This window comes from Nannobrachium achirus (assembly GCF_963921795.1).
Source record: "Nannobrachium achirus genome assembly, chromosome: 17".
In the NCBI taxonomy this organism is placed as follows: Eukaryota; Metazoa; Chordata; class Actinopteri; order Myctophiformes; family Myctophidae; genus Nannobrachium; species Nannobrachium achirus.
In genome coordinates, this window is record NC_137824.1 from 45,914,301 (window position 1) to 45,942,171 (window position 27,871).

The 27,871-nt window shown below is 41.0% G+C and overlaps 1 protein-coding gene across 1 annotated transcript; it reads right to left on the minus strand.

The window, feature by feature from the left end:
* Positions 1–376: 376 nt before the first annotated feature.
* On the minus strand, positions 377–20,237 carry btk (Bruton agammaglobulinemia tyrosine kinase; the record flags this gene model as incomplete). The annotated part of the gene is made up of 17 exons (XM_080745771.1): positions 377–451; positions 948–1,105; positions 4,103–4,221; positions 5,920–5,984; positions 6,623–6,842; positions 7,315–7,486; positions 8,920–8,988; positions 9,455–9,582; positions 10,343–10,422; positions 11,114–11,168; positions 12,059–12,121; positions 13,145–13,338; positions 13,866–13,924; positions 14,014–14,142; positions 14,462–14,543; positions 18,933–19,037; positions 20,097–20,237. 17 exons carry the CDS (start codon positions 20,235–20,237, stop codon positions 377–379), a joined length of 1,914 nt encoding a protein of 637 aa, XP_080601897.1.
* Positions 20,238–27,871: the final 7,634 nt, after the last annotated feature.

Here is a 27,871-nt window from a genome sequence, read left to right on the forward strand (position 1 = left end):
CGGCAGAAACCTCATATCTCCCAAGTTTCAAATTTGTACGTTTTTCCGTAAAGTAAAGCCCCGGTTCATCACACAAGACTATTGCACAAAACTAGTGAAAATAGATGATCTACAAGCACACAAGGCCTCGCGGTGCGAGGCGTTGTGTGCTTGTAGATCGGCTATTTTCACTAGTTTAGATCATTTTTAAAACGATAAACACAACGGTTTTTGACATACTAGGTTTCCACCCGACAACGACGATATATAGCTTCCTTCTGAGGGTGAATGTGGTTAAACTGCCCTAATGGGTTTCACTTTTCTCCTGGGATTATGTAGCGCTGCTGCTGCGTGGGAATGACATTACGGGTAGCGGTGTCTGTGTGGTGTATAAGATCTACTCCTGAAGCTCGTACAGCAAGTCCTGAACAATCACTACCAGCTCCTGAAATGTGGGTCTCTCCTCCGGTTTCTGAGAAAGAGATACAGAAAGAAAGAAATAAAGAGAAAGAAGGAAAGAACATTAAAAAGCGGAGCCTGGAAATTGATCAACAATGGAAACAAGCCCCAAGCGCTTTAACAGTCTGCTCAACCAAACGGTAGAGCACATTTTAAGTCACGTTCTCATTGAAAACAATGCTGAACTTAACTCAACCTGATTGAGCCATCTCTACCATTTGGTTGAGGTGTGTTATGGCCAAAAATATCCATTTGAGGATGCAGTGCCTCCACACACCATGCTTTTTAAGTCAGCATGGCACAGAGGAAGTCAGACACAACAAACTCACTCCTGACATCTGTTTTGAAAAAAAATGTTTTGACTGCTTTTTTCTTGGTGTGACCTTCAAAGGGCTAGGGCTTTTTGTGTTATCCTTTTGGCAATCTTTGTAATATCGTACAGCTTATGGCCAATAAATGACAACCTGCAACACCCTCTAAAGTAAACAATGGACACAGGTCACACTCACATCAAGCCAACATCTAGTCATGATGCTGTAGACCTTCTCGTTGGCCGGCTGGGGGCGGAAGAGGCGCAGGCCACGAGGCACCTGGTCCGCTATCTCTGTGTTGTTCAACCGTTGATAGGGAAGGCTTCCCATGGTGTACACCTCCCACATTAGAACCCCTGAGAAAACAGTAGGAAATGCCATATGAATACAGTATACACTAGTAATGGCAACACTGTATGTACAGTATATATTCAGATTCAGATTTCTTTATTAACCATTGTGTAATACACATTGGAATTTGCTTTGGCATACTACATTTTGCATTCAAATCATTTTTTCACATATAACATAAAAACAAAAAACAGACAAACACCAAACAACCGTCAGAACGCAACACATAGTCACGTAGTATATACACAGTACAGTAATATAACCAGCTCAGTGGCCCTGTGGTTACAGTGTCCGCCCTGAGACTGGGAGGTTGGGGTTCGATCCCCGACCGGGTCATACCAAAGACAAGAAAAATGGGACCCAGTGCCTCCCTGCTTGGCACTCAGCACCAAGGGTTGAATTGGGGGTAAGTCCCTGCGACATACTAGCGTCATGTCCAGGGGGTGTACTTGTACATCAAGCTGCCTCACGCTACAGAAAGAGGAGATAGGCTCCTGCCCTATAGGCCTCATGGCTCTATAGTGGCAGTATCCCTGCGGACCCCCTGTTGAAGACCCCTGGCTTACAGCAATATAGAATCAGAATCAATCTTTATTGTCACATCACATTGCAAGTAAAGTGGGTGAAATTCTTGATTGTGTAGGCTCATCATTGCAGTTAAAAGATAAGGATAAAAAGTTCTCATAGAGAGAGGGGAGCATAACGTGCATAATATGACTAATCTGCATAACAATGCAAATAATGTTACTAAGTGCATAATAAATTACGACTTTTACAACACATTTCAGTTCAGTCTGTGCAGTGACACCAGACTTGGGTCTTGTTCAACAGTCTCATTTTTGTTGGATATAAACTGTTCAAAAGTCTGGTGGTGTTGCTGACGATACTCCTTTACCGTTTTCCCAGCCGTGGGTGCGGCAGTGGTTCAAACAGGCTGTAGCTGGGGTGGTGAACCATAGACATAGAAAGGTAGACGCCTCCTTCGGCTAGGGGGCGTATGCATTGGAGAGAGTGTTTTCTACTGGTGATTCAGTCAGAGCGGGCCAGGGCCCGCCGGCCGCGCGAGTTACGAAGCCGTGGTGAATGCAATCGTTATATTTATGCCCAGGCCGTAAGGCCTGGGCAAGCCCACGATAAACGCCCGCGCAGTCCGGTGCGCATTTCCGAACGCACCCTTTGATACACTCGGACTGAAACACCAGAGGAAAACACCATCCCGTATGCATTGAGCAACTAAGGGAATCTTCGTCACTTCCGTGTTCATTGCTTCCGCGTGCGTCACACATACGGAAGTCGGTAAGCCAATCAGAGGCAGGTAGGGCCTGGTCTTTACGTATGCAGCCTATAAGAACAGCTGAGCAGCGCAACATCGGAACTGGCTCTGTTGAATTGAATTGTGGTCCTTGGATAAGTCACAGAAAAGACACGCTGTGATTGGCCAGTAGTCACTTTGACTGAGCGTTCCCTTAGTTTTTTCAGGAAGTCCGGACTAGAACTTTTGCACATTGCTCCAATTAACTGCAGAGGCGAACGAGGCATCTAGCTCTTTATATCTGTGTGGTGAACATCCTTAATGATGCTCTCCTCCTTAGCCACGCAGCCTCTCTCATAATATTTCCTGTAGGAGGGGGAAGCTCCCCTCCCACAATGCGCTGCATTGTCCTCACCACTCTCCGCTGGTCAGAATGCTCTCAATCGTGCTGTTGTAGAAAGCTCGGAGAATGTAGGGACTCACTTTGAACTTTTCCAGGTGCCGGAGGCGCCGTGTAATACATACTTATTACACGGTTTGATTGACTGCTTGATTCTGATTGGTCGATCACTGAATTCAGCTGTGTGTTATTTCTGGATAATGACCCATGAGCTCTATAACAGAGCGCTGTCTAATCAAAGGCTCGGAGCGCCTGCTGCGCTGCTTGTTTCTATACCCTATCCAACATGGCAGCCATGTCATTTACAGTTGAACATTGATCTCAAGAATGTTTTGGAAAACATTTGAAGCGATAGACAATGCAGTAACAGAAAATGTATTCTATCTTTAGACCCCTTGGCTTCGGCTCTGAGCTTAATCGTCCTGTCGGCCCGAGGGTTATTTGCCAACAACGGGCGGAGCGCTGTCTGTCAATTATCCCTTGCATATAGGCTACTAAGGCTATACAGGATTCAGGATGTGTAAACAGTACCTGTACTTTGGGAAGAGGAACTCTTTATAGACAACAGTTCAGCATTCAACACCATAGTAGTACCCTGCAGACTCAACACCAAGCTCAGGGACCTAATCCTCATCCGCAGCACTGCATTTCCATTGCGTACCACCAGATGTGTAAAGTAACTAAGTAGGCCTACATTTACTTAAGTACTGTACTTAAGTATAATTTATTTGTACTTTACTTTGTAGCTTTTGCATTCAGGCCGGGAACACATTTTAGTGTATTACAGTACATGTACAGTATGTAGCAACATATTTGTTTCTGTAGGGTAATTCTTTAATAATATTGTTTTTCAGAAAACTTAGGTCAGGCCTAAATGGGTTAATGCAAATCATACTTCTGCCCACTTCTGCCCTATATACATTTTGGCCGATCTTCTATTTTCAAAGGAAACATGTGAAAACTTGTGAATGGGACATTGTGCATAATGAGTACTTTTGTATTTTAAGTACATTGTATTCCAATAGGCTACTTTTGTACTTTTACTCAAATAAATGTTGAATTCCAGTCTTTTACATCTATCAAAGTACACTGCATTATTGATACTTTTACTTAAGTAAAACATTTGAGTATTTCTTCCACCACACTACTCAAGTGGCTGATAATAGCTGGTATATAGAGGGAAATTATGGGAACCACTATGCCTTTAAGGCAGGCCCTACAGCTACAGCAGGTCTAGTGTATACAATCTTTTTTTGTTTTTTTTTGTTTTTCATTGTCTTGTCCTTTCCAATTGCCCTCCTGTCAGGAGGGCAATTGGAATCACGCCATGTGCATTATAACATTGCTCACCGTATGCCCAGACGTCTGACTTGCTGCTGAATCTACGGTAGACGAGGACCTCTGGAGGTGACCAGCGAATAGGGAATTTAGAACCTTCTGACATTGTGTATTCATCATCAAGGACGTACCTGAAACCAGTGGTAGAAATTCAGGGATTAAATCAAAATAGAATCTCAAGACTGAAAGATTTTGTATGGCCAAGCAGGCACGTGCACACATAGACATCAAAGGGGGCTTGAGCCCCTGCCCTTTTATCTGTCTGTAAAAATGCCCTCTCCAGACCACGAATGCAGTTTTTGCTACAATGGAAGAAACCCCCCCTTCCCATGCTATACCTGAAGGCAGCATTCAAGAGAAGTGCCTTGTCCAAAACTCTCCTGAACTTGAATGCAGCATCTTATGTTGAAAGAATTGCCCTCTCTGTGTAGAAATCCATGCCGTATACACCCCATCTCCAGTATTGACTTCATTATGCTTAGTTCAGTGTGGTATCAAGCACCGAAAATAGCCGACCTCCAAGCTCACAACGCGTCGCAGAGCGACGTGTTGTTGTGAGCTTGGAGGTCTGCTATTTTCAATATTTTCACCAAAAGGCCCTTTTAGAAATTTCAGCCGCTGCCTCTCGCTAACATTCTCTGCATGTTCCTGTGGCCTAAGGTCCTAAGGTGTGTTTTGTGAAACAGTGTGAAAGGAGCACAGCAGTGTGCACAGTATCTGAGGGATTCAATGTAGGAGTCTCAGAAGCAGGGGCGTCACACCAAATTCTGGGCCCTGGGTACAAGGATTCACTGCGGGCCCCCCATGAATGTTAACTATTGAAAAATAGCAGATATACAAGCTCGCAGCGCGGCACCGAGTGCCGCGCTGCGAGCTTGTAGATCTGCTATTTTTGAAAAATCGTGAAAATGTGTGCCAAGAAACCTATGTTTCCATGTCAGTGATGCTCAAACTTTTTCATGTGAAGGACCCCCCATCTCAAAATATTTAGTTCCAGGGACCCCCCAGAAGCAAAATTTGAGTTACAAATGTTCACTTAAAAAATACATGTATTCAAAGATTTGCGCACATTTTCACGACTTTTCAAAAATAGCAGATCTACAAGCTTGCAGCGCGGCACTCGGTGCCGCGCTGTGAGCTTGTATATCTCCTATTTTTCAATAGCTAAAGTTACTAGGGCCCCTCGCCCCCTCCACCTTGGGCCCTAGTAACTCAGTCCCACTTTCCTACCCCTTGTGACGCCCCTGCTCAGAAGTAATGTTGGAGTGCCCGTTGGGCAGATCTTTATGCCCATACATGGTGTTCCGTGTCCAGGCCAGTCTGTGATGTCAGAGTACTATGATGTCTGAGTATGACTTCAGAGTACTGCAGGCAGACGGCGGACAGACATTCGCTAAATTATTATCAGTGATGTCAGCATGCAGATGGTCAGATGGACAGACATTCGCTAAATTAATAGTTATATTAATACTGTATTTATAAAAAATCTGAGAACTTTAATCCATGTAGAAAGCTGTTTAGTGATTTATTATTCGGTGAGTGTTTTACAATGTGGCCTCTTACATTTTTATCTCCCTGTACACACATGCAAACTCTTTTCTTCCTCTTTTTTTCTGAGATTATCGAATATGTGCTGTAAAATGTGTTTTTTTTATTGCCTTTCTGTCTTCAAATAAATCTTTTGCTGCTGTCGTGACCAGGTCTGCTATGACCTTGATTGATACTATCGGACATAGTATTTGCTCTATAGTATATACTTTATTTGACAAGATACCTTACATAACAATAAAAATAACAATATTTAAGAAGAAATAATTATGCCATTTTACCTTGAAAGTCCAAAGTCAGTCACTTTGACAGTACCATTGCCATCTACTAAACAGTTTCTGGCAGCCTGAGGATGAAAAAACAACAACAACGTTCTTGATTTGTATGCCATTTCTGAACATCTTGCCTATGCACTTATGTCCTACCCGTCTCCCTGTAGTACTCTGCATTTTAATACATTAAATGTGTAGTTAACATTAAGTCTGTTAAGGCAGTTAACACATCGAGATGGAGTGTGTTTTGAGCCAATTCTGCAATTTGGAGGAAATCTTGGAAAAGTTTGGGAAATTATGTCCTGTAAATGACATGCCCAAAAAAGGGGCACCAGGGTTGTAAGAGGCTATCAGTGGTTTTGAGATTTGCCCGGGTCCCAAACTAGTGAAAACAGCAGATCTACAAGTGCACAATGAGTCGCTTCTCGCTGCGTTGTGAGCTTGTAGATCGGCTATTTTCACTACTTTTTAAACATTTGTTTACTAATTTATGGAGTTTCTTACATTTATTTATTCATTAAATTATTATTTTTTTATTCATGGAAATCGTTTTTGAAAACGTTTTGAAATAATAATTAAAAACAAAATGTAGGAAAAACAAAATGTAGGAAACAAAAACATAAATAAGGGACCCTTAAAAATGTGTCTGCGACCCACAAATGGGTCCCCGACCCAGTGTTTGTCCAGACTCTGCTGTGTCTTTCCGTCTCACCAGGTCTCTGTGGAGGAACATCTGGGACTCCAGATAGGCCATGCCCTCGGTCACATCCTTGCACATCTCCAGCAGCTGGATGGAGGTGGGGATTTGCTTCAGCCCCTCCCTGAGGTAGGTCAGCAGGCAGCCGTTACAGAGGAACTCGGTCACAATGTAGATCGGCCTTTGTTTGGTGCAGACACCGTAAAGCTGAACCAAATTCTCATGACGAAGCTTCCTGATTCCCACAACCGAGAAGAGAAGGGACAGAGTCACAGTTATTGGCCAATATGTGCGCCGGTGTGGAGACGTTTTACAAGTTTCACATCCGCGACGCTATGTGAGCTTGTAAACCGCCAAATGTCCTAACAGAGAGAAAGCATTCCCTTGATTATCATCACTGTCGGGCAGAAACCTTGTATCTCCAAGCTTCAAATTTGTATGTTTTTGTCGCTAAGTAAAGCCCTGCTTCATCATACAAGGCCGTCGCACAAAACTAGTGAAAACAGCAGATCTACAAGCACACAACGCCTCGCGGTGCTTGTAGATCGGCTGTTTTCACCAGTCTAAATCGTTTTTAAAATGAAAAATGCAAAACGAACGGTTTTGGACATACAAGGTTTTCACCCGACAACGACGTTATGTTAAAAGTTGTACTGAAGGTCAGCGCCCCCCATCCGCTGTAATGTAAATGTAAAATGTTTCCTTACATCATGATTTTGGCCTCTTCTATGAAATCGTCCTCTGACATGGAGCCTTCTTTAATCATCTTAATGGCCACGTCATGCTGACCCTGCCACTTCCCGTACTTCACCACCCCAAACTGCCCGTTGCCCAGCTCCTTGATGAAGGTGAGGTGTCGGGGTTCGATCTCCCACACACCTGGAGGAGGGAACAGGAAACAGAGGCATGTATGCATTCAGTATACTTCCATATCAGAGACATGAGGGAAAGGGAAATGGCTTTGTCTCTATTCATAGCCTCTGGTGAAAATTTACATTGACCACAAAACAATCTTTGACTGTGAAAGATAAGCTGCCCTGTTTTCCCCAAGATCCTCTTAACACATATATACACAGTATAGCAGTAAGACGCCCTAAGGGCACTTTGGCTTGGGATCAACTTTGACCAAATTATGCACAGACCTGGTTGGTTGTTTAAGTTGGACAAATGTGGCCATATTTTCCCAAATATGGAGATGACTGACGTCTGACATAGATCTTTGATGTCATAGACCACATGAGATTGACACAATTTGTCCATATATGGGCATTCCCAGATATGGGCTTAATATTGATGATATTGATGACATCAGGGATCTCCATATACTGTATGGGGCTATATCTCCATATTTGGTAGCCTTATTTCAGACTCATCTCACGCTTTAGTCTGACTGTGCCTTATTCTGAACGATTTACGGGGGAGGGACTTTTTTGCGACTGATGTCAGAAGAGTGGCAGACAAAGAAGAGTGACAGAGAAGAGTGACAGAATAATGAGTGATTTTGAGTGACAGACAGGATCTGGAGGCTTTCATACTAAGTAGCGACCTATGATCGATCTTCTACTTTTGATGCTTTTGTGTGACGCTGTAATATGATCAAGTAGGGTGTTCATTTACGTAAAAAAGGTAAAATATGGAGATAAGAGGTTTCTCCCGACAGCATCGATGGCCGGAGAGCCAAGGGGTCTATTAGGGCTCCTCACTTTTCCCTCTAGACAAAATTTTGCCCAATCCATAAGCTACATCATGCTGCGACGTGTTGTGAGCATGTAGGTCGACTATTTCCGCCAAACATTCACCTCCATAATAGGGATGCTATTTGGTGGTAATAGAAGTTACAGTTGTATAACATTAAACTGTTGATGTTGTACTGAGCTTTATGCTCATGTATAGGGCTGTCAAGATTATTACATTTTACATGACGATTGATTGTCACTCAAATAATTGCGATTAACGATTTAATTGTGTATTTGTTGTTGACAATTACATTTCTGTTTGGCTTTTAGGCTTTGAAGTTTCACATGGCAATCATGACACATAACTTAAATATACAAAAAATGTAATGACATATTTGACAATTTTATACTTAAAAAAGAACACGCGTTTGTGAGCTTGTAGATCTGCTATTTTCACTACTTTTTTAAAATTGCTTGTAACTATATTAACATTTCTCTACATGGAAACGATTATGCAAAATAACTGCGATTACCTCAAATATGAGATTAGACAATTATGTAATAATTGTGCCCTATGCATTGTTGCCCTATGCATATTGTTGAAGTTGTGGAATGGAACATTAGTAAAACTCTTACCATAGCCAAGCCCCGTTGGAGGAGGCTGAGCGCGGTTTGACACCATGTATTTCAGCCTGCTGACCATACCTAGTGTGGAAGAGAGAAAACATGTATTTTAACGCCGTGATGACAAACAACAGTGGTGGAAAATAAATACTCACATGCTATGTAGAAATACTCTGTTACAGGCAAAAGTCCGGAATTAAAATTCTACTTCAGTAAAAGTATCAAATTGGTATAAAAATGTACTAAAAATGTACCAAAAGTAGAAAGTACGTTTTCAAAAGTATGACATGTATAAAAATCCTTTGGAAATTGTAGATCTACAAGTAGTAGATGTACAGTATATGTATAGGAATGTCTATAGGGCTGAAGTGGTTATGTACTGTATGTTTTGTAATAATATTTAAAATATACAAAGTAACTAAGTTTTCAAATAATTGTAGTGGAGTAAAAGTACAATATTTGCCTCTGAGATGTGGAGTAGAAGTAAAAGTGCTGAAAACTGTAAATACTCCAGGATATAGATATCTATAAATGATCCGCTACAAACCTGCTGAATTGTGCTGGTGGTAATTTATAAGCTCTGGAATGTTGTTGAAATAGTGCTTCTCGGCCAGGTAAAACTGGCCTTCCTTGGTGGTGCAGATATTGTAATGTCTGCTGGTTCCAGAGATTTCTCTGTGGGAAGAAATATAAAAAAGGACGAGAAGTGAACGTGCAGAAATAATAGATCAAAGTGATGCGTTTTCAACAGTACGGTTTTGCAGAGGTGGAAATATTTTTGTACTTTTTCTGGTTTTCATGTGTCTATGAGGTTTCATATTTAAAGTATCAATACGTAATGTAGAAATACTTAAAAGTCCGGAATTCAACATTTACTTGAGTAAAAGTACAAAAGTATTGGTATCAATAGTATCAAAACTAGATTTTATGCAGAATGTACCATTTCACGTTTAAAAAATGTATAAAAGTCTTTTTGAAAATAGCTATTTTCATATGGCCAAAATGTACAGTATATAGGGCTGAAGTGGGTAATACATGTTTTGTAATAATCAAAATCTACAAAGTGGCTAAAGTTTTCAAATAATTGTAGTGGAGTAGAAGTACAAGTATTGAAAATTGGAAATAACAAACACCTCAAAATGATTGTGGAACAGCCAATGCAGAAGACAGGGTATAGAAAAAGTCTTCAGTTCTTATCTACAATAGCCTCCTCTTACACCCATGCTGTTGAAAGCCACCGTACATAGATTAATCCCAGTTTTGCATGCAGGACATTTACATCTCTCTTCCTCTGCCGGCTACTGTTTCCTCTTTCATTCAACAGTTCTTCTTTTGGTTGTGTGTCCACACATGAGCGGAGCTCGTGTATGGACACGGTGTGAATTAATGGGGAGTGAGACAAGCAGTGTTGTTTACCATGACTGAAATTACTCACCCGCCACCCTTGGTGAACACAGAGACGGTGTACTTCCCGGCCTTGCTCGAGTCCCGCACCAAGAAGCCTCCGTCTTTGTTCTGAGAACGGGAAACCAACCATGATCATGATCAAGGCTTTATGTTGTGTCATTCATGTTCTTCTTTCTGGTCAGAATGTACTATATCGTTTCTTGTACGCTTGGAACCTCATGTCCAAAACCGTTACTTACTTTTCAGGATTCAAAATTCAAAACATGGAAAAAGTAGCAGATCGACCTGCTCCATCGATTCTTTCGAGCTTGTAGATCTGCTACTTTTGAACACTCTTATGATCATGTAGGGTGTTAATTTATGGGGGGGAAAAAACACCAAAAAGTTAAAATGTGGAGATAAGAGGTTTCTGCACGACAGCAATGATATAGTAGGGGTGCAACAGTTACTCGATCTATTCAAATTAACCAATTATATAGAAATAGAAATGGGAAATTAATAGTATATCGAAGAATCAAAACGTTATTAAAAAAAGTGAAAATAGTTGATCTACAAGCGATGCACTGCTTTGTGAGCTTGTAGATCAGCTATTTGACACTGCTGTACAATGAAGTATAAAATTGGACTAATGGATTAGACGATTTATAAAAAAAACTATAAACCACACAGGATTATTCAAATGATCTCAAAATGTATCCATATAATAATCGCTATGGCAATAATCAATAGTTGCAGCCCTGCTAAATAGCAAATAATGTTCTCAAGCACTGGTTTGATGTAACATTGACAGACAGTTTACCTCTGTCCTCAGCAGGTTTTCTGCCTGGCTTCGGTTTGTGTTCTTACAGTACCAGCTGTGAAAAAGAAGTGGGTATCGTTATTACAGCAGTGATCCATACGGGATCCAACAATTTGTTGCAATTCTCTGTTTGGTTCTCAGGAAGCTTTACACGGTAATGAAATGACAGAGAAAATCGCCTGAGCTTAATAAGACTAATAAACTTGAAAGTGGCGCTCCTTGGAGTAGCCAGCCAGGGCTGTGTTTCAGGCTGCGACCACCAAAATAATCATATTTTAACTGGGGACCCCTCCACCCTGACGAGCACTAAGAGTTGAGACATTACATTTTGTATTACACAGTTCTATTGTGAAAATAGCAGGTCTACATGCTCACAACGTGAGGCATTGTGAGCATGTAGATTGGCTATTTTCACAATTTCTGCCTCTAATATTTGACAATTTGTCCAATGTTTAATTTGTGGTGTTAAAAGTCCTTAAATTGTCATTTTAGAAATGTGCAGATACACTTTATAGTGGTTTGTTTACTGTTGAGTGAGAAAACAATGTTGCACATCAAGTTAATCATCTGAGGACCCCCCCAAATAATTTGGGGACCCCCCTGGAGGTCCCGACCCACAGGTTGAGAACCACTGGTGTAAGTCATGGGTTGCTACTGGCAGGACCCAATTAAGCTGCGGGGGGAAATAGCATGTCTACGACATACAGTGCAACGTTTCACATGTGTGGTGCGCACTCTATTGAGGCCCCGCCCCTCGTATGCTATTCCAGTTTGATGTTCATTTGTTGTAGCATTTATGATAGGCATTGGCAAAGACAAAACCTCTACCGGCCTTCTGGCCTGGCGAAGATAATTAAAGTTATCAATTTCTATTACCTAATGCTACCACTGTTATCAGAGGATAATAATATATACAGATAATAATATAAGACTTGTCATACTCACTCAAATCTTTCTAGTCCATGTCCAGCTTTCACAACATAATTGCTAGGTATATACCCTTCTTTCCTGCAAGGGAGTAGATGACATATTGTATCATAGGAAACACACGTGCACGCGACTGCTGCACATATGCACGCACACGCACACACACACACACACACACACACACACACACACACACACACACACACACACACACACACACACACACACACACACACACACCCACCACATATGCGTGTCATAGCATATGTTAGAAATGGCAGTGGTAGTCTCGCATGGGCAGAGAATATGGCAGTGGGGCAGCTGTACAGGAGGTGTGTTGCTCCAAAACAGCAATTTAACAGCACAAACCACTCCATATTTACACTGTGAACCCAAAAATAATAATGAGCAATTCAAAACTATAACCATTTCAGGGGCTGAAAGTGTGAAAACGACATGAGCAATCTCCTAGCTCCTTTTCTTCATAACAGGCAGACAGTGTGAACTGTGAACACACGCAATACAGCCTATTGTGTCCAGTTTTGCTTTCATTTCTGAAGTATACAGTGTGTCATGCACACATACACAATTGAATTTAAATGTGACGATGGGAAGCAACATCCATGTCTGTGTTTTGATCTCTAAATTTCTATGGGAAAAATGTATGGCAGATCTTTTTTTGCACCAGTAAACCACATCCACTGCTATGCTAGCCTAGTAAACTAGATTCATCCTGCCTTCTGATTCGAAGGGTCTGGTTTACGAGGCTATTGCTATGTTCTATAGTGGTGTAGTGAGAGGTGTTATGACCGTAAGTGGTCAATGTTGTAACTTCTGTTATTGGGTTGTGTGCTCTTGCGAGCCAGAATGATACCTATAAATCCTAAATAAGGGAGTACAGTTTTTTATGTCACACCTAGTGACCACTGCCCATAAGTCCGACATCTCATCACTGAGACTACGTGGCAACGCGTGCGGTTAGGGTTAAGGATAGAGTTAGTAATGAGGCGAATCAGACTAACGCAAAGTCACAGAAATGCATTTGTAGGGTTTAAGTGGTTCATAAAATGTCCCCAATCTCTATTTTTACTATTGAACTCTTACCCATTGTTGTCTCTGGCCCTCCACCAGTTGGGGTCTGTCATCTCCAGTATGGTGTACTCCTCATCCTTTCTCAGTTCCAGATCCTGGGGGGTTACGGGTGTATATGCATACTCGGCTACGACTGTCATGCCCACCGAGTGTGCAGGCTCCTCAGGAGGCTGGGGCTGAGGTGGTAGAGGCCTGCCAGGCTTCTCCTGAAACAGCAAGAGAGGTTTGTACGAGACCGATAATTGTCCTTTGAAGGCACAACGAGTAAAGCCTAATTTATGGTCCGTCGAGTGCCCATTATCATTTTTGTTTTAATTGGTGCAATCTAAAATAAAGACAAAGTAAAAAATAAAATAAAAAGACTCACAAGCACTCAACATGTCCCAAACTGGGTGCAACGTTGTTTTTTGATTCAAACGGTAAACAAACCAACATACAGTATGAGTGTATACAGGGTATCTGCACATTGATAAAGTTACAATTGAATGACTTTTAAGACCTTTTTGATATCAAATTGGCCAAATATTACACGGAAAAAAGCAAACATTGAGAAAATACCTGATGTACAGGTTTGTCTACTAAACTAAATGTAATGCCTAGTGCTTGTCAGGAATCTCAGGATGGGGGGTCCCAGTTCAAATATCATTATTTTGGGGGTCGCAGACTGAAACATTTGGGAACCCTTGCTGTAGGTTTAGCTATCTAGATGGAAGTAGAATGCAGACTCGAGTACCTCCTCGGGGGTGGGAGGAAGCGGTTTCCTGGTTGTCCTTCGCCGAGATGAATGTCTGCCTACAGATGAGAGAAAGCCATGAGGATGCTAGCGTGGCAATCGTTGAACTTGTCTGTAATGAACAAGGCACCTCTGTCCAATCACTGACCTCCATTCTTATTCTCTAACACCTTGCAGCCCACAGCTTCTTTGACTTCCTGTTGACAGCACTGCCACATCCCATCCGCCCAGAAACAAGGGTGAAACTTCTGTACCAGATCCTTGTTGTAGCGCACCTCTACACACACACACACACACACACACACACACACACACACACACACACACACACACACACACACACACACACACACACACACACAGATGTTTATATTAAAGCAAATGTATAAGCATTGAAACTTGCATAATACCCCAAATCTCACTTCTACACACAGTGTGGATGGTCAGAATGAACATTATTGCCATGTCAATTCGGTGCCTGGTTTGTGCATTGTTAAGGAAGGGCTACACAGTGTGTGTCCATGTAGTCTGTGATTCTGGATATTACAGAGATTAGCAAGAGGCTAAATGCTAAGCCATGCATACTTGTCACTTACTTTCCTTCAGCTTCTTTATCCACTCGCCTCGCGTGGCATCGTTCTTTGCAAAGACGTACAGTGGTCCTTCATCGTAGATTACCTATGGCCAGACAATGAGAAGAAAACAACATAGCACTTTACTTACTGTACATGTTGTTTCAACACAGTATTTTCTATTTATTTTCACATAATCCAACGTGGAAGCATATATGTGTCCACATTGGATTATGTGTGAAAATAAATAGAAAATACTGTATAGGCCTATACGTGCAATTGAGAGGTACTAAATGTAAACAACTACTGGTGTTCTTCATAACTCATGATAAAAACTAGAACTGCCACTTGAGGTATTGTCTGTGGTTTATGGCAGTGGCTTTCTCTCCCCAATATACTGTAGTCATCATTCCAATTATTTTAATTCCTCCCACTGCTTGCCACTACTGCTGGCTCACCTGTCAGTGAGGAGCCCCCACCGGGAGGACCTAGGACAAGCCATGTATTTTTATTTTATATATTGTTGTGGTCTGGCAACAATTATTTTCACAAATAACCCCAAAAGAAGTTTCCGAAATAGCCGTTCTACAAGCTCACAATCCAATAATGTAATGCCATTGTGAGCTTGTACATTGTCTATTTTAGCTGGGAGTGCCTTGAGTTTTTAACTTGCCCTTGGTGGGCCTTGGGGACACAAAGTTTAAAAAAACACTAGTATACATGGCACCAACCAGACAGTGTGAATCATCATGACCTGTTTTAGAAGCACCTGTAGCTGTCTCATTGAAAGTCCCAAGCTTAACTACGTGTGAGTGTCGGTTTCACTTCTTAGTACTGGTTTTCATCATAGCGACTACTGAAGCACCGGGATCTTTTGTCTGTCAGGGGACGGAAAATACCCTTCTCATGTTTCTTGCACTTCCAATGTAGACAAGTCCATGGTACGATGGTGTTGCACACCGAAAATAGCAGATCTACAAGCTCACAGTGCATCAGGCTTAACGGGGAGAGGGACACAGAGGGACGAAGAATACTGTATTTTGAATTGCTTTGAAAAGGTGCAACTACATTACAGTGATTAAAGATGGAACTATAAAGTTGTTTATTTAGGCAATAAAGGTGTTTCTCACATGACTCAAGAGATGATGTGTAGCAATTTGTGTCAATTTTGCACAAAAACTGTGTTTTAAAGAAGATGGTTGAAAATCTAGTTGATTCTAGGAAATGGTTGAAGAAGAGGTGTGCGCACGACTCCAACCCGTTTCAACAATACTAAGCTTCTTACCGGGTGCACGGTCGGGAAACGTAACTTTACAAGAACAGTCTCAAAAGAGAACACCAGCACTCCGGAATAGTCCTTAAAGGAGTAGTTCACCCCCAAAATGACTTTTTGAGCGGTGGTGACGCCGCTCCTTAGAATGGCCGTGTGTGTATGTCTGTAGCCTGAGGTGTATGCAGGAGTGTGTATCCGTGTATGTGTCTGTAGCCTGATGTTGAATCTAGCCTGAGCATCAATTGCAACAAACACGCACGCACACGCACGCACAGGTACGCACGCACGCACGCACAGCCATGTGTGTATCAGTGTATATATGAATGTATGTATGTATGTATGTATGTATGTATGTATGTCTGTCTGTAGCCTAGTACCACTGGTTGACCAAAGAGGGTGCTGTTGCTTCTAGCCTGAAAATCAACTGCAACACAGTACACACACACACACACACACACACACACACACACACACACACACACACGGGGAGGGGGGGGGGGGGGGGGTCACACACACAAGCACCCCCCCCCCCCCCCCCCCCCCCATATTATTATTATTATTTTTTTTAATATTTGTTTTTAATCTTTTTTAAATCTTTTTTATTATTATTTTTATTATTATATTTATATTTGTTTTGCTGTTGCGCAGCCTCCACAACCACCGCTCAGTTCACACGGGTGTGATTTTTTTCTATTGATTAGTCATGCCATGGAGAGTAGAGTTCAATAATATTTTTTGGTTTTTGTCACATTCCTAAGACAAAAATTTGATTCGAGTAAATTTACCCCCATTGATTCCGGATGGTGACCCGTTTCGAAACGGGTCACCATCCGGAATGAATGGGGGTAAATTTATTGTTATCACATTTTTGTCTTAGGAATGCGACAAAAAACAAAAAAAAAAATATTGAACTCTAGTCTCCATGGCATGACTAATCAATAGAAAAAAAAGTCATTTTGGGGGTGAACTACTCCTTTAAAGGCTCTTAGCATTACCTGCCGACCTTATTGTGAAATAAAAAAAGAGCCTTTAAGGACTATTCCGGAGTGCTGGTGTTCTCTTTTGAGACTGTTCTTGTAAAGATTCTAGGAAATGGGCCTTGCCATTATGCAGAGTTGCAATATAATCAAAGGAATTTGTGTCCGGGTGATCTCAGTCGGTAGAGCTCTCGCCTTTGGACCACAATGTCATGGGTTCAATCCCGGGCACCGCCAACTCAGCGTATGAGTAGTAGCACGGCTTGGGTGCAGCAAGTCATGCAGCAAGTACTGGGCGCTGATGGTAGGTGTGGCGCTCCACCTCAGCAATCCATCTCCCAGGGGTCTTGACAGCGCAGCAGTGAGCTGGATGCAATCTTACCTGGTGGGGAGGGAACAGGTGGTGGAGATTAACGGAACCCTGTCCCCCCCCCTCCCAGTAAGCTGTGGTGTTCCTCAAGGTAGCATACTGGGACCTCTGTTGTTCCTAATATACGTGAACGACATGGCATCTGCTTGCGACTGCAACCTGTTCCTGTTCGCGGATGACTCGGCTCTCCTAGTCTCGGGCAAGGACCACTTGCAGGTTGAAAAGACACTTAACTCTGAACTGAGTAAGATCTGCACATGGCTTAACGACAACAAATTATCAATTCACCTGGGAAAAACCGAGTCCATCCTCTTTGGATCAAATCATAATCTCAAAAAGGTAGATGACTTCACAATCAAAGTGGGTGACAAGGTCATAACACGAAAAAACGAAATCTCTTACTTAGGATGTATCCTTGAAGCTAATCTTTCCAGCGAAAAGATGACTTCAAAAGTAATACAAAAAATCAACCTACGAACTCGTTTCCTACAGAGGATCGCCCCAATGGTCAACTTCAACACACTGAAGACCATAGCTGGTGCAATAATCCAGCCCCTCTTTGACTACGGAGTCCACGTATGGTATCGTGACGCCCCACAAGCCCTTAAAACTAAACTCCAAACAGCCCAAAATAAACTAATTAGGGTCCTGCTTAACCTTCCCTATCAGACTCACCTCACCGCTACTCACCAGTTAAGAGTAGGGTGGCTCAGAGTAGATGACAGAGTACAGCAACTTGCAATGGGCCTGGTGTACAAGATACACCACACCACTATGATACCCAAGTACCTGTCAAAATACTTTATAAACGTTAAGGATGTCCATAATTACAACACCAGAGGCAGTGCCACAGATCACGTTCAACCCAGAGTCAACTCAAAGAAAGGGTCGAACTCGTTCTTCTGCTACACCACAAAAATGTGGAATGCCTTACCGAAGGCCATAAAGGAGTGTGGATCACTAGCATCCTTTAAAAATGCCCTGAAAAACCACTTACAGGCAGCAGCCGTTCGCAACTGGTAAAAAACCTAGCCCAACCCTACCCTTCCTGCCCCTTCCTTGTATATACTGTACATACTGATTGTTTAGACTTACTGTTACCTGCCCCTTCCTTGTATATATTGTATATACTGTACTTACTGATTGTATAGACCTACTGTTTTCTTTTTTTCTTTACATATCTACTGCATAGTACTGTGTTCTATTTGTCTGTCATTCAATGTTATATGAGATACTTTAATGGTTTCCTGTTGAAATAAGCTTAGTCTTTTCATGGATCTCCTTTTAGTAGACCTTGTACCAGTGAACTGTACCGTCATGAATCTGTACATTTTCCTATGCAAACTTCTAATAAAGCCTTCAATCAATCAATCAATCAATAGCACATTGTAAAAGGGACATACTCCCGTGTGTCACCAGCTGATACCGACAATAAGCCATTCCAGACCTACTTTGAGGAACACATCTGAAAGTTTCAATTGCTTTATCACAAATTGAACACCAGAAAAGTGGGAGAAGTGAAACCAAACTAGAGCACAGCGAGGAGCTGTGAAATGCATGTTTTCACTGACTTGCAGTAAGAGAACTGACATGATGAGGCCCTTTATCTTGACCAAGCAGTTAATGCTGAAGGTACCCCCCCATTTTGCAGCACTTTTCATTGTCCAGGGTACTATACCACATGTGCGTTCACTCCTAACCCACAATAGAATGATACACCAGTAAAAGAAGTCGGAAGCAGACTAGAGCCTTGTGAGGCACGCCTGAGCAAGGTGCTAGTATTTACTGCTCTGTTTTCCCTGTGTAATGTACTCCATTGTCTGCCTGTATTAGTTTTGAACTGCGGATGTAAAATGTTTTATTTATTTATTTTACCTGGAATGCATAAGAGCGCTCTGGGGGTGAACTGTGTTCTGGCTGGACTGTCTCCACACACTTAATCTTCTCTAGATCCACAAAACCCCGCAAGCTTTTCCTTCTCTGGTAGAGAGAGAGAGAGAGACACAGAGAGAGAGAGACCGTCATTGACTGCATACAGTTAGTGCATTTGTGAATGCAGGGGAATCTTCTTTGAATATTGACGGAATTTAATGTCGTAGTGTAAGTTGAAGCAAAGCGGGTAATACCAAGTGTGTGGTGTTCACGCCCATTTTGCTCTTACATCATACTCTGGGCCACTCTTTGAATTATGCTCAGGCCCAGCCCGCTTACCTCTCGGGCATCCCTACTGTACGCGTGTGGCTTGGTAACTTCTGTAGGTCACCACTTTTGGGGGACTATAAGGATGGAAATTAGCATTCTTACTAAATCTGGTGTATTTACACTGCATTGTATGCGTAGTGTTCATTGCGTTTTGTCCTGCACCAATGCTAATATAGACGTTGTACGTATATATTTTTGTGGACTAGTCACAGTCAGGGGTCACACCGCCAGATAGGGACTGTAGTAATATGTTATGGTGAAGTTAATGCAATGTAAATCACTGCAGTATTTGTATAGTCCAGCAACAAAAGTTATGGCCTACATTTATATTACAAGCGCTTATCTGTTTTTGGGAGCCAGTGCTGTGCACCCACTGTTATCAGTGGTGTATGGTAAGTCCTATACGTGACAGTTGTTATTACATAATGCCGCCTATGTTGCAATATTTGGTCAAATTTGTCATGTTACTGGAAAAAGATATTTCATGGGTAATTTGCAGCTGTATAAATTAAATAAGTACATGTATCCAAGTACTGGACTTAAGTAAAGTTGTTAGGTGTTTTTTACTTTACTGGCGGAGTATTTCCAATTTTCAATACTTTTACTTACAGTATACTCCACTACATCTCAGAATCAATTACTTTATTTTCACTCCTCAATAATTATTTGAAAACTTTAGTTACTGTACTTGTAACAGAGTATTTCTACAATAGAGTATTGATACTTTAAACATACATCTTCCATCGCTGGTAATTTGACCACTGCTTCGGGGTAACCCTCACCCAGAGCATAAGAGCAATGTGGCTGTCGTGTCAGTATGGTCAACAATGCACTTACCGCTTTACTATGATCATAATCATAGTAAGATAGTTTGTCCTGCGTCAGAACAAACCATCTCTCCTTGTAGTTCAGGGGGGAAGTCTTCTTCTTCTGCTGCGATCGCTTTATGAAGAGTTCTTCCAATATACTCTCGGACATGATTCAATCAGAGAGTTCTACCTGGAATCGAGGCAAATTAAGCCATGGTAAAATAGGGGTGTAAAACAGTTATTCAAATTAATAGATTTAATCAATTATCGTCCATATGGTGTGTGATGTGAAATGCAAAGCCTGATTTATAGTTTGTTGCACACCGGTGTCTTGCATGGTGTCTCTCGGTGCAAGACACTGCTAGCTTTATGATCTATAAACACATTTACATGTGTTTACATAGGTCTACAGTTATATAAATGGACTGTGAAGTCCAATAGGGCTGCAACGGTTAGTATATATATATGGTAAGTAATTTAGTAGATTTCTCTGCTCACTTCAAGGTTATTCGATTAATCAAAAAGTAATCAATAATATCATCGCTAAGAAAATAATTGATAGTTGTAATTGATAGTTGTAATCATAAGCAGGTTCCATTTACACGGTTTGCTTATGTCATACTCAGGGAACCCCACCCCATAGAGGTTTCCCAGCACCGAGTATGTGACATAGCCGCACTTGACAGGCCATTCGCACTGAAGTTGATCTTGTCACCTGCTACACCCAAACTGTAGTTTGCTAAATGCTCAGAGCTCTGACTCTCTTCCCACAGCGCTAACCTGCAGCTTAACCACTTTCGAACAGGCATCCCTATTTTTGGAATATTGTTTGAAAAACTTGTAAGATTTGCCTAAATAGCTGTTGTACAATAATGCACATATAGGGCTCAAGTAGTTTAAATATAAATGGATAACATTGCCTTTGACAGTAACCATTGGTTTATACAGTAAGCGATTTACTTTAGCTTTGTTCAGTTGTCGTTCTCCGTACTCAGTAGTACTCACCTACACTTCAGAGATTCAGCTACAACAGGAGAGAAAGCAGATCTGGAAAATAGATAAAGCAACATGTAGGTGAACAGGTATCAGTGTGTGTGATTATCCTGTAGTTTTGCATAAACCCTCCTTTTCTTGTCAATATCCCCTTTGTTTCCGGGGGTTTCCTCCCTTGCAACATCCGTTTCCTTCAGCCATATCTTCTGGCCCTGCAATGTAGCCTACCTTACCAGCCTGGAGTGGTGACACAATTATCTGCCCCCCTCCCAATGGTCCTCTGTATCTCTATGCACAAAGAGTTTAACGTTCCTTAAAAGGCTATAGTATATGATTCCACAATGAACCATCACCTACAGTACTATTTATTTCATTTGATTGATTGATTGATTGATTGATTACTTTATTAATACAGTGGTACGATTATACAATGGAGCACACACACATCTAAGGGCTTGTTTCCATTGTGGTCCTGTGTATTCAATTTATAGAGACATTTAAAGTCATACAATAATGGGGGGGGGGGGGGGGGGGGGGGGGGTGCACTTTATAATATCTGTTGGTAGGGCATTCCACATTTTGGTGGCATAGCAGTAGAACAAATTTGACCCCATGTTTGTGCCGAATCTGGGTTGAACGCGATCAGTGGAGCTCCCTCTGGTGTTGTGCCTTTTACGTTATTGAAGTAATTTGACAGGTCTCTGTAGTCTTGCGTATCTTGAAGACCAGTATTGTATATTATGCATAGTATAGTTATATTACCATAGTATTGTATATTATTGTTTGTCATTAAATACTTTGATGAATTGAATATACAGGAACTCAATGGAAACAAGCTTTTTGAGTTTAATCCTTTTAGCATACTTTTGCATTCAACTGTACTTTCTGTGCTTTCTTTTTTGGCAAACTGTTAATAAAGTATTCAATCGATCAATCAATCAATCAATCAATCAATCAATCAATAAATATAGCTGCAATCTTATCTTGAGAATCTCTGCTTACTTGTCTGCAATCCTGCGCTTTGTACAGTTAGTCACTAATAAGAGCATCTGCTAAATTAACCTGGCGGTGCCAGCCTCTTTCACCGCCAGGGGGTGGTGTTGAGGTCTGGAACCCCAGGCTACTGCTAAATGGCCCAAAACTTGTATTTGTGCATTATAATCCTGAGTGTAAAAACGTAGATATTTACACTATAAGAGTTAAACCAACACTCATGAAAAGGTTTGAGAACCACTGGGGTAGTGTAAGCTATTGTAGACCTAGTGCAGTGGTTTTCAAAGTAGGGTCCACGTAGGGACCCCCAGGCGTTCTTGAGGGGGTCCCCAAAGTTAGTTAGTCAGTTAATATCACAATCAGTGATCAGTGATGTTGGATCTTACTGTGTAGGCAAATGAAGCAGCTTATATCTATTGACCTCCATCCACGACAGGGTTATTATTAAACCAACAGAACCTGTAGCTGACTGCATCTGTGAGTTTGTTGCAGTGAGCCTATCAGCTCCTGCCCCAGGACAAGGTCTCTATTGATGCCAGGCATAGGCGGAAGTGGAGGCAGTTGACAGGCAGATATTTATGTCTGTTAATTATTTAGGGATTGGGATAACAAACCCTCTGTGGAATCACATTGACTAATATCCCAATGGCAGTGCCAACACCCAAAACACTATGAACAATATTAGTAATCTTGTACATGGAAATTCATACTACTGTTCGCCGTCTTGTTTTTCACCATTCAGTGAAACATAGTAAAATAATAGAAAATATGTGCTGTACAGTTACGACCATAGGGGGGAAAAACATGTAATGAATAATGTTTCATATGTTAAGCAAAGTCTACACATGCCCTTTATCTCTGCAACCTGCACTAAAATAACAACTTGGGCCAAAATGGGCCAAGATTGAACCCATTACCCATTGGATAGAGTCACCAAATAATGATACAATGCCCCTTGACAAATGAAATACAAACTCACCCTTGTCATGAAGTCAGAACAGTTATTGTCTCTTTCTTTGTCAGCTGTGTTTGTAGAATTGTAGCTCAGCTCAGCCTATTTTCAGCCTGTGAGCACTTCCTTCTACTATTCGAACTGTAACACCACTAGAGATAGAAGTCACTGCCCGCAGGAGAGTGTCATTTCTTCACAGTTCACACTATAGCTGCTAGTGACACCAGATAAGATACTGCTGTTGTCTTACTGTGTCATTATCTTATATGCAAATACCAATGTTGGTCATTCCCCAAAACGTGGAGGATGTCCCCATAACAGTGGATATGCTACTTCTTCAGTAGAACTCAATCAAGTCCTATGGATAGTGCCACAATATTCTATGTTTCAAGCCATTATGCTTTCTTGGGTTTAAAATCCTATTAGCACCTTGTACTGTACTTTCCTGTGCTTGTCTTTGCAAACTGTTGAATCTCTTTGTCTCTCTCAATGCATTCAACCCCAAACTTGGACGATGCAATTGCCCTATCAATCAAACAATCACCCGTGTCAATTCTTCTTTTTATCATGGCCAGCAGAAGGGCTGTTTTTTTATTTTTTTATTCAAAGGGTTGTGAGTCATTGGGTCTGACAGACACATTCATAGGGAAGTTGCATCAGTGTTGCACTGCAGCACAAAGGAAGAAACCGGCGCTGCAGCAGCACTTTAACCTGACAATGTTACTGTCGACAGCCATGTTAACTAAACAAACAGCTACGGCATGCAAAAATGTGATGAAGCGAAGATAGAAAAGTGAAAGTACTGTGCCATAAGTATTCACAATTTCTCCTCAGCCTATACCGTTGGCATCAAATGCATCAAAGAGCTGTGGTTGCAACATCATTCAGCAACATTCCACAACAACAAAGAGGATCTGCCATATACAGTATTATCAGAAACTGCCATTCCATCTGCCTTTTAAGATATCAGTTACACAGCAGGGAAGCCTTTTTGTGCAACTGTAGCTAATTGACAACAGTACCCTAATACTATCTTTAGCGTTGCTACATTAATCACATGGAAAGATGTTCCCAGGAAAATGTCAGATTATTGATCCTGCAACTTCCCTATCAGGACAGCCTTCATCTAGACTGCCCAAGAAGACATATTAGTATTTAGTGTTTCATTATAGTGACCTCATGACACAGCAAACTTTCTGATAAAAGTATTAGTTTAACAGGAACCACACAATACCCTCTTTGGACGTTTCCTGACTGATAAGAGTGTGTGTGTGTGTGTGTGTGTGTGCGTGCGTGCGTGCGTGCGTGTGCGTGCGTGCTTGTGTTGTGTGTGTGCGTGCGCGTGCTTGTGTGTGCATGTGCGTTTGATTGCAGTCAGCATAATAATATGATAATGTGTACAATTACTCACTTTCATAATGCTACACATTTCTACACATTTCTCTGGGCTCTCAAGCACCCATTCCTTGTTCTGGAGAGAGCAGTAGCCTACTATCAGTGTATAATCCCCCACGCCCTCTTTTTGAACATTTTAACAACATTGAAGCTGGTCTAAGTAAGCTGTCTATCCAGCTCTTTAATAAACAGAAAATAAATGTTTAGGTCACCAATGTTATTCAGTCAGGAGGACTCAGAAGAGAGAGCTTCAATTGTAATGTATTACAGGTTCCACAGAACACAAGCTGCTTTTATCTTGCTTAATCAATTCCTGTTGAATTTGTTTATCCTCAAAGAGTTCTCTCTTCTGATTGGACCAATTGGTATCTGAGCTGAAAATGTCATTTATTTTTTACTAAAGAGTTGGAGGGAGACCCCTGCTACTGAACAAACCCTCTTTAAAGGACAACTTTAGTTTTTTTACAACAAGGGTTCATATTTTTTGTAATTATAGAAAAGAAAAGATGAGTGTTAAAATGTTTTCATTTACTGCTTTCTGTCGTTTTAGCCATTTTAATATTTAGATTTCAGTGGTAGGGGACATGCGTACAAGTGGCTAAATATGTCTTTTTAGACACAATAAGCTGACAATTTCTTTGTTACTACAGTATTTACACCAGCCCCCATAAGTCACATCTGCCCATCAAAGATTGCGGTGCATTTTGGGAATGGGCTTATTGTGTCTAAAAATACATATTTAGCCACTTGAAATCAAAATCATTAACATCACCAAAATGATAGAAAGAAAGAAATGAAAACATTTTAACACTCATATTTTCTTTTCTCTAATGACATCTAAAATATGAACCCTTGTTGTAAAAAAAAGAAAGTTGTCCTTTAAGAGCCATTTAACACTATGATCACCTCTTCCTGCCCTGTGGTTTTAAACACTGTGTTGTAAATCTTCTTTCTTTTTTCTTCCTTTGTTTTTGCTGATCTTTAAAATCAGCTTGCCATATGGTAATTGTTTGACCATACGTGCTGACACATATTGCTGTTCTATTTTGTATTTATTTTTTCCTTATATATGTTTTGCTACTGTGCTTTTTGCTGTATGACTTGTGACATGCACAGAGACCCCTTGGGGTGATGTTGCACTATAAATAAAAAATAAACTGAACTGAAACTGACTTACTTTAACAAAAACGTTACACTTAAATGTAATTGTATTGTACACTTGTATCTTAAACCACATAGTGAAACATACATATTAAATACCATATCGCAATCCAAGCATTCTTAGAAATTCAGTGATCAGAATATGCAAAATGGTCAAGAGTAGATCAATAACCTACATGTAGTTTTCTTTTTACTTTTCGCTGTTATCCTTCTCACCTGTATGCTTGTTCTATATACCAACTATCTAGCCTGCTTTATGTCTAAAAGTGTTATGCTTTAATACTTACTAAAATACTAAAATAAATATTTAACTTGGAAATGATACTACCACTAAACTCCAAGATGCATATAAATAACAGTTAAATATTGTGTATAGTTTACTGCACCTCATCGGTGCATATCATATTCTAACACACCGTGCTGATAATGAAACAGTAAGAAACAAATATAACAGGATTGTCTCTTAGTAGATTATGTATCAATATGGCATAGGCCTACCTAATTTTCAGCAGCACTAGAGGTGTCCCAAAATATTCTGTGTTCATTCACAAATTCTCTTGATGCTGATGGTTCTTCAATTGAGAATTGTACCAAATAATACATAGGCCTAATGGATATAATAACCATGTTGAAAATAATGTTTTTTTCTTCCAAATGACTTCCAGATATGAAATTGCTTCCAATGTAAAGCATACAGTGGTGGAAAGTCACTAAGTACATTTACTATCCTTAAGTAGGTTCTACAATTTTGAGGTATTTGTACTTTACTTGAGTATTTCCAATTTCCAATACTTTTACTTCTACTCCACTACATCTCAGAGTCACATATTTGTAACAGTGTATTTCTATATTGCATTATTGATACTTTTACTTAAGTAAAAAAGAAGTTAGTAGGCCTACTTTTTTCACCACTGACTTTACCTTTCTCCATTATAGTATACTGTACTGACTGAGTCATAATATCGAAACTTCCCAAGAGCTTCAGTACTTACAGTAGTATGTGGACACCACAGATCATCAAACATGGATCAATGAGTTGGCACTCCGTGCAGATGCTGCGGGTTGAGGTGGCAATGGCATGGACCTCTCTGCTTAATTTCCATACAGTGTGTGTGCGTTAGCACTGCAAGAACCTAAACCCCACCCATCGAGAGGAATTGAGTCCACTTGCTTCCCCTTTTGCTTCCTGCTAATTTTCATATCATCTCTTTGGACAGTTTTGGTGATAAGTAAAAGAAGGCACAGCATTAACAGTGCAGTGCAGTAGGCTGCTGTGAAGCTGTCTGTTGTATGTTCAATTTTTTTTGCATGGGGGGTTAGTGCATTTTCATTGTAATTAACAAAACAAAGTATCCATAATACATTTTCAATGAATATATTAAACACACTTTGTTGTATTGTGATGGCTCATGTTGATTTATACATGTTTTATTTGTGAAATGGGAAATTCTGCACAATGAGTAGGCTACATTTACTTTTACATATACTGTACTTTTGTGCTTTCACTCAAGTAGATTTGGACTTGTAACAGAGTATTTCTACATTGCAGTATTGATACTTTTACTTTAAAAAAAATGAGAATTTCCCACCACTGCTCTTTGGACAAGAACTTGGAATACAGACCCACCATGGAACCAAATGGACCCTTAGCCTATATGAGTCTGTAACTCAGAGTGTACAAATGTACATACAAGTGTACAAAAATACATTTGTGTACATTTGTGGACTTTAAGAGTTAAATTAACCCTGACTTTACAATAAAAATTGGGGTACCAGAGATGGAAATGTCATTAAATGTGGGTCCGTAGCCTAACATGTATGTAAGAAAATAATAATAATAAAAAGGTTGAGAATTACTGCTAGTAAATATCTTCTCTTATACGAGGGTCCCTGTCTGACGGTTACACCCCGCCATTCCGAAACACCGCCATTCCGAACATTGACTTCTAACCCTACCCCTACCCCTACCCCTAACCCTAACCCTAACCCTAACCCTTACCCTAACCCTAACCCTAACTAACCCTAACCCTACCCCTAACCCTAACCCTAACCCTAGTCAATGTTCGGAATGGCGGTGTTTCGGAATGGCGGTCTGACACCCTGTCTGACTACCTGGCATATCTTTTCAAATGGGGGTCCGCGGGCTAACAAGTGTCAATTTGGGGGTCCTTGACATGAAAACATTTGAGAACCAGTGCCCTAAAAAATTCAACAGTCGCTAGGGGGCAGACATCAGAAATAACCAACGCAGTATTCTCTCTGGCCAGCGTGCTTATTACAGACTGCTTCCGGGGTCAGCCTTCCTCTTT